A 7,471-nucleotide genomic window follows, 5' to 3' on the forward strand; every position below is an offset into this window, starting at 1 on the left:
TTGCTCAGGCCTCTGTGTATTTAGTGGTGTATTTCTTTTTGTCTTGCAGTTAGCTCTCCTGACAGAATTGTCTCGAACTCATGGTGGTGAAAAACATGGGCTCCTCAATGTCTCTCAGGGTGACCCTGCACTGAACAGTGTCTTCCAGAATGAGAATTTCCAGCTGCATCTCACTCCCCCTCCACTGACAGAAGAGTAGCCCTCCCCTTGCCAGATCATGGGTGCAGTCCTTCCATGGTTGCATAAGAACATTCTGAGAAGGCTCCTACCATCGATCCTGGAGCGTGAGTTTATTGGCTATGGGGCCTGCCCTACTAGGCTGGATTTGCTGCCCATTGCCATCATATTCTTCCCAAAATCCTTTGTGACATGTCACTTTGTGTCAGATGGCTTTACTGGGTTTGTAACCATGTGGAATCTGTAGTAGTTTCTCTGCTGGCTTATTTTCCTCTGTTTCTTCTGACAAAACAGAAGGAACATCACAGAGATCACTGTTAGAGTTCTTGTCCAGTGGGATGCACTGAAAGCTATAAACTGTGCTGTCAATTCCATGTACTTCACTCGAGCCAAACACAGGAAGTTGAAGCATCTGTACTAACCCCAAGGTGACTGTGTCTGCAGCCAAAGCTTATCCAAATAATTGGAACCTATAATATGTTCATTTTTATTCCTTAGACAGATTGACCAAGGGAATACAGAACATGTCACATATCCAAACTCAGCATTTCTCAAAATGCCTCATCAACATTATAAGGGAAATAACTAATTTATTTGAGTTTAAATTTAGTATTAGTAAAAATAATCTTTTTGACAAATCACTAACCCCCTCAGGATCTCCTGGATTATAAGCAAAGTGGGTGGTATGACTGCATGAAACACACTCAGCCCTTGAAAGGAGTTGAAACTGCAAAAGAGCATATATTTGTAAGTAAACAAACTTGTGTGCAATGCTCCTGTGCAACTACATTCTCTAATAAAAATGCCCTGCCTTTAAACCCTTCAGTCCTGGTAAATGTCTGTATTTAAACTGTGCTCTAGGAGCTGGTGGAGGAGTTACTGTGATAGATGCAGCTCTGTGAGAGAGTTCCTCTTCTCCTAAGTGCCATTAATCAGGAATTCTAGGAGCAAGAGAAATGTAGCAATTTACCATTCAGCAAACTTGGCAGCCACAAACCACTAAGTCAAGCTTATGCATATGAGCTAGTCACTGTTCTAGTGGGTTCCACAAACATTTTTCTGTTTCCAATTGGGTGGAAGGAAATATAAAGTAAATGTATATGGCCATTGTGACGGAATCCCTGGGGTGCAGCCTGGGACTGTGGGACCCCTGTGCCCCTATAACTCTCCAGCCTGGTCTGTCTCTCACAATGATTTGCTAGTGAGAAGCATTAAGCCCCTCTAGGCACTGTTATCACTCAGCACAACAGCATGTGAAGCTCCTCACCCAGCTAGATTGCATGAATGCTCCCAGAGCTACTCATGAATCACACAGCAAAAGGCACCAACCGAATCCCTCCAGCTCCCAGCCTTGTACCTCAGGAATATACTGCCCTGCACTGCTCAAGATGAACAGTGCAAATTTATTAATTGGTTCAGCACTTCATCGATGGAAAGTGGATATATACCAGCCTTTGTAAACCTGAGCAAAACCCTTACCAAACGCTTCTGGCAAACTCACTGGTAAAGATAAACAGTTAAACAAATTTATTGACTACAAAAGATAGATTTTAAGTGAATATAAGTCATAGGCAAAAAGTCAGTGGTTACCAAAAGAAAATATAAGCATGCAGTCTAAACTCTCAACCCTATTAGACCAGGCAACATCTAGATTAAGCAGTTTTTCTCACCCCACTGGATATTGCAGTTCATAGAACACCGGTTTCACCCTTGAAACCTGGGCCAGTCTCCTCTGTTGGAGTCTTCAGTCTTCTGAGTGTCCTTTTGCTTGCAGCGTAGGTGTGGGAAGGAGAAAGACCAAGCATGGGACACTGTGTTTTGTTTTATACCCTTAGTCCATGTGCTTGGAGAACACAAGTCCAGGAATGTCTGGTGGCATTGCTGAGTCCCCAGGCAAGGTTGAGCAATTCCTCTGGTGTGGCCTTATGCAGGTGAGTCATTGAATTGTAACTGCCTTGCTAGACAATGGTTGTTTGACACCCCACCTGGGCGTTGATTACTTTCCTTGCTGTTGTCTGTGGGAGCTAATATCTGGCTGATTCCCTAATTTACAGTATGTGTTACTGACCAACATAAAACACAATCTCGTCACTTCATATTTACTAATGATATGCATATTTATACAGAACAGTGACTTTCAGCAGATCATAACCTTTCCCCGATACCTTACATGGCCTGCTTTATATGCAAGATCACAATTGTATATAAATGAGGAATATGGGGGTTACAGGGCGCTCCTCTGAGGTATAGAGTGTCACAGCCATTATGGTGGTTGCTCCTAAGGCAATGGTCTACATGTTTATTCCCCTCCCCCTTTTTACTCAGAGTGGTCTGGACATGAGTTAGTCCAAAAAAGGATGGAATTTGAGTTTTCAATATTTTCTTCCTTTCCCACATAAGGATCTAGAACAGCCCCTCCTCCCAAGTTCTCTGGGAAAGAGGGTTGTAGTGCAGATGAGTTGATGACTTGACAGTGTTGAGGATTGACCTCCTATGTATCCACAAGAAAAGTAATTCTCAGGCGGTAACACTGCAGGTACCTGAACATCACCCCTGTGGCACTGGATTCTTCTCCTGGAGGGTGTGCACTAGAAGCAAGTGGTCAGTTCATGCTCCAGGCAGATCTCTCTGCTAAGGCTGTCCATTTCCACGGGTAGCAAGAGTGGATTTTGTTTTTATGAACCCCTGTCATAATTTGTAATGCCTCCCCTGGTTTTGTTAAACTTTACAGTATTTTTAGTATCCCAGCAAACGTTTGATTCGACATGGAACTCCCAGCCGTTAAACAAACCCTCCGACCGTGTTCTACAGCATGGGCCCCAACCCTGCACTTGGAACAGGGTGGGTGGCGTGAATTATTGTGGAGGTCCCCAGATGAATGGCTGGAGTTTTTACACAAATCAGACTAACTGCTGCATTGACTGGGCCAGCACTGAAAGATACTGCAGGATATAAAGCCCCAGCTCAGTGTACATAGGACATTAACCAGCCCAGGGGGCTGGACCTGAACTGGTAGTTTGGTAGAATTGTATTTATAAAGTGCTTCCCTTCCCCAGCTGAGGGACACAGGGTATTACACCGTGACCATATAAATGCTGCCACTTAGACAATACCAGCCTTAGTAAAATCCATGGACCACCCACACATTGCCTCTACCTCCATACTATTACTGAAAGAGGCCTTTACCCAAACCATCACTTTGTGCTGGCTGCCTGTAGTTGTGCCAGGTGGGTGCACGCTGATCAGGCTGCATTTAGGGCATATGCTGCTGGATTCTGCACATGTTGCATGTGGTGGTGAAGCCCTGTGGAAAGGGAGTTCTTCTTCGAGTGTCAAGTAGCAGAGGGGTAGCCGTGTTAGTCTGGATCTGTAAAAGCGGCAAAGAGTCCTGTGGCATCTTATAGACTAACAGACGTATTGGAGCATAAGCTTTCGTGAGTGAATACCCACTTCGTCAGATGCATGTTGTCATAAATATAAAGGGAAGGGTAAACCCCTTTGAAATCCCTCCTGGCCAGGGGAAAGCTCCTCTCACCTGTAAAGGGTTAAGAAGCTAAAGGTAACCTCGCTGGCACCTGACCAAAATGACCAATGAGGAGACAAGATACTTTCAAAAGCTGGGAGGAGGGAGAGAAACAAAGGGTCTGTGTCTTGTCTGTATGCTGGTCTTTGCCAGGGACAGAACAGGAATGGAGTCTTAGAACTTTTAGTAAGTAATCTAGCTAGGTATGTGTTAGATTATGATTTCTTTAAATGGCTGAGAAAAGAATTGTGCTGAATAGAATAACTATTTCTGTCTGTGCATCTTTTTTGTAACTTAAGGTTTTGCCTAGAGGGGTTCTCTATGTTTTTGAATCTAATTACCCTGTAAGATATCTACCATTCTGATTTTACAGGGGGGATTTCTTTATTTCTATTTACTTCTATTTTTTATTAAAAGTCTTCTTGTAAAAACTGAATGCTTTTTCATTGTTCTCAGATCCAAGGGTTTGGGTCTGTGGTCACCTATGCAAATTGGTGAGGCTTTTTATCCAACATTTCCCAGGAAAGGGGGGGTGCAAGTGTTGGGAGGATTGTTCATTGCCCTTAAGATCCAAGGGTCTGGGTCTGTAGTCACCTAGGCAAATTGGTGAGGCTTTTTACCAAACCTTGTCCAGGAAGTGGGGTGCAAGGTTTTGGGAAGTATTTTGGGGGGAAGGACGCGTCCAAACAGCTCTTCCCCAGTAACCAGTATTAGTTTGGTGGTGGTAGCGGCTATTCCAAGGATAATGGGTGTAATATTTTGTACCTTGGGGAAGTTTTGACCTAAGCTGGTAAAGATAAGCTTAGGAGGTTTTTCATGCAGGTCCCCACATCTGTACCCTAGAGTTCAGAGTGGGGGAGGAACCTTGACATGAAAAACCTCCTAAGCTTATCTTTACCAGCTTAGGTCAAAACTTCCCCAAGGTACAAAATATTACACCCGTTATCCTTGGAATGGCCGCTACCACCACCAAAGGGACCTGCATGAAAAACCTCCTAAGCTTATCTTTACCAGCTTAGGTCAAAACTTCCCCAAGGTACAAAATATTACACCCGTTATCCTTGGAATGGCCGCTACCACCACCAAACTAATACTGGTTACTGGGGAAGAGCTGTTTGGACGCGTCCTTCCCCCCAAAATACTTCCCAAAACCTTACACCCCACTTCCTGGACAAGGTTTGGTAAAAAGCCTCACCAATTTGCCTAGGTGACTACAGACCCAGACCCTTGGATCTTAAGGGCAATGAACAATCCTCCCAACACTTGCACCCCCCCTTTCCTGGGAAATGTTGGATAAAAAGCCTCACCAATTTGCATAGGTGACCACAGACCCAAACCCTTGGATCTGAGAACAATGAAAAAGCATTCAGTTTTTACAAGAAGACTTTTAATAAAAAATAGAAGTAAATAGAAATAAAGAAATCCCCCCTGTAAAATCAGAATGGTAGATATCTTACAGGGTAATTAGATTCAAAAACATAGAGAACCCCTCTAGGCAAAACCTTAAGTTACAAAAAAGATGCACAGACAGAAATAGTTATTCTATTCAGCACAATTCTTTTCTCAGCCATTTAAAGAAATCATAATCTAACACATACCTAGCTAGATTACTTACTAAAAGTTCTAAGACTCTATTCCTGTTCTGTCCCTGGCAAAGACCAGCATACAGACAGACACAGACCCTTTGTTTCTCTCCCTCCTCCCAGCTTTTGAAAGTATCTTGTCTCCTCATTGGTCATTTTGGTCAGGTGCCAGCGAGGTTACCTTTAGCTTCTTAACCCTTTACAGGTGAGAGGAGCTTTCCCCTGGCCAGGAGGGATTTCAAAGGGGTTTACCCTTCCCTTTATATTTATGACACATGTCTTCGAGTGATTGCTCATATCGATTCCAAGTAGGTGTGCGTGCGTTGCGTGCATGGCTGCTGGAAAGTTTTCCCCTAGCAGCATCCATCGGGTCTGTGTGGAGCCCCCTGGAGTGGCGCCTTTGCTCCATATATGACCCTGCTGACCCAGCACCTCCTCAGTTCCTTCTTACCATCTGCGACGGTCGTTGGAACTGTGGCGTCTTGCTTAGCGAGTTCTCCACGTTTCCCTAGCTTGTTTTATAGTCGTTCTTAGAGTAGTTCTTATTTTTTCTTTAATTATTTTAGTTTATTTTTGTTGTAGTTAGTAGCAGTTGGGCTGGGGGTTTACCCTCCGTCCCAACCGCTTTTCCTTGAGAGGCTTTCATGCCCAAGTCTCCAGGATTCAAGCCCTGCAAAGTCCTGCTTCAAGCCCATGCCAATGGGCGACCCCCACAACTCTTGTCTGAAGTGTCTGGGAAAGGCTCACCAAGCCGGTAGGTGGAAGATTTGCAAGGGGTTTTGTCCTAGGACCAAAAAGGAGCATGACTTTTGCCTTAAGCACCTCCTTATGGAGGCAGCACTTAAATCCCAGCCTCCTTCGGCGTGGCAGGACCCAGCACGGAGTTCTTCAATGCACAGTTCCCCCACTATGGCCAAGACCTGTGGCAGCGCTGCTCCCTTGCACCGAAACCGGCAGCATCAACCCAGCACCGTCCCACTCCCCAGCGCCAAAGCAGCACCGGAAGCAAGAGAAGAGTGGCTCTCCGTCCCAGAGACACCCCCCCCCCCCCCCGGAGCCAGCCAATGTGGTGCGTCCCAAAAAGGAGCGCCCAGAGCCAGGCCTGTGGACGCAGCACCATCGATTTCAGCTCCACAAGGGGAGCCATCAAGTCCGATGCCATTGGACTCCCCGACCCACAGCATTGAGGAAGTTCAGCTGCCGTCCACCCCGGACACCTTTGCAGCCCCGAGGGACCTCATCACCATGACAGCACTGAGGTCTCCTCTGATCCATGCCAAGCCTCCGGTACCGTAGCATATGGCACTGTCTCAAGGCAAGCCTGCGAAGATCCAGCAGACAGCACAGTTGGTCGAGTCCTGGCACTGCTCCCCGTCACTGCACCAGTCGTATTTGCAGCCCCGGTCAAACTCGCGGCACCACTCCAGATTGCTCCTGTGCTCCCGATCGCAGCGCTGATCTGCACACCGGTCGCCTTAAAGGAGAAGGTCCCAGACCCAGCACCGGTCCCGGCGCCACTCGACATCCTGGCATATCTCCAGGTCATGTCACCGCTCCCCAGCTATGCAGCACCGCTCTCCAGCTTCTCAGCACCGCTCCCTGGCTCCGCTCTGCTCGGCGCCGCCCTGGCCCTCGTGGTCCCGATCCCGTTCCTTGGGGTCGGAGACGGTGTCTAGGTACTCGGAGTGGGACCGGCACCAGTCAGGCCATGGCCAGTGCACTGTCAGGGGCCAAGTCTGTGGCCATTCTGGACTCCATGGGCATACCACCTGACCCAGGGTGTGCAGTCTAAAGGTTCCCGGTCGGCCACCTCTGAACCGAGGGTGCTGGAGGCCTCCACAGTCGGCCCACCCCTAGGGATGCGGAGGAGGCACCGTGCCCCCACTTCCCCCCACCCCACCCCACCTCCCCCCGGAACCGATTCCAACTCCAGTTCCTGAGACGGAAGTGGTCAGTCTCCCCCGCTTGCCCTCTTCATCTTCCTCTCCTGACGAGGCCATCGCAGGCACCTCCATATCTGGGCCACACCCCACAGACAACCGCGCCCACCAGGACCTTCTGCATAGGGCTGCGTGCAACATGGGCCTGTGGGCTGAGTATGTGGTGGAATCAGAGGACCTGGTGGTAGACATTTTGTCCCCAGAAGGTCAGTCGTGGGTTGCCCTGCTCCTCATCAAAACTATTCAGG

At 47.5% G+C, this 7,471-nt stretch overlaps 1 protein-coding gene across 2 annotated transcripts in view; it reads left to right on the plus strand.

Annotated features, from left to right (window-relative positions):
- Positions 1-1,002, plus strand: part of VPS8 (VPS8 subunit of CORVET complex) — a 229,679-nt gene extending 228,677 nt beyond the window's left edge. For both annotated transcript variants that reach the window (XM_048863795.2, XM_075132277.1), the window contains one exon: positions 50-1,002. In XM_048863795.2, the coding sequence (XP_048719752.1) occupies positions 50-199 (150 nt within the window). In that variant the 3' untranslated portion in view covers positions 200-1,002. The remainder of the gene's footprint in view (positions 1-49) is intronic.
- Positions 1,003-7,471: the final 6,469 nt, after the last annotated feature.

The sequence above is a fragment of the Caretta caretta genome, chromosome 9, assembly GCF_965140235.1.
Source record: "Caretta caretta isolate rCarCar2 chromosome 9, rCarCar1.hap1, whole genome shotgun sequence".
Classification (NCBI taxonomy): Eukaryota; Metazoa; Chordata; order Testudines; family Cheloniidae; genus Caretta; species Caretta caretta.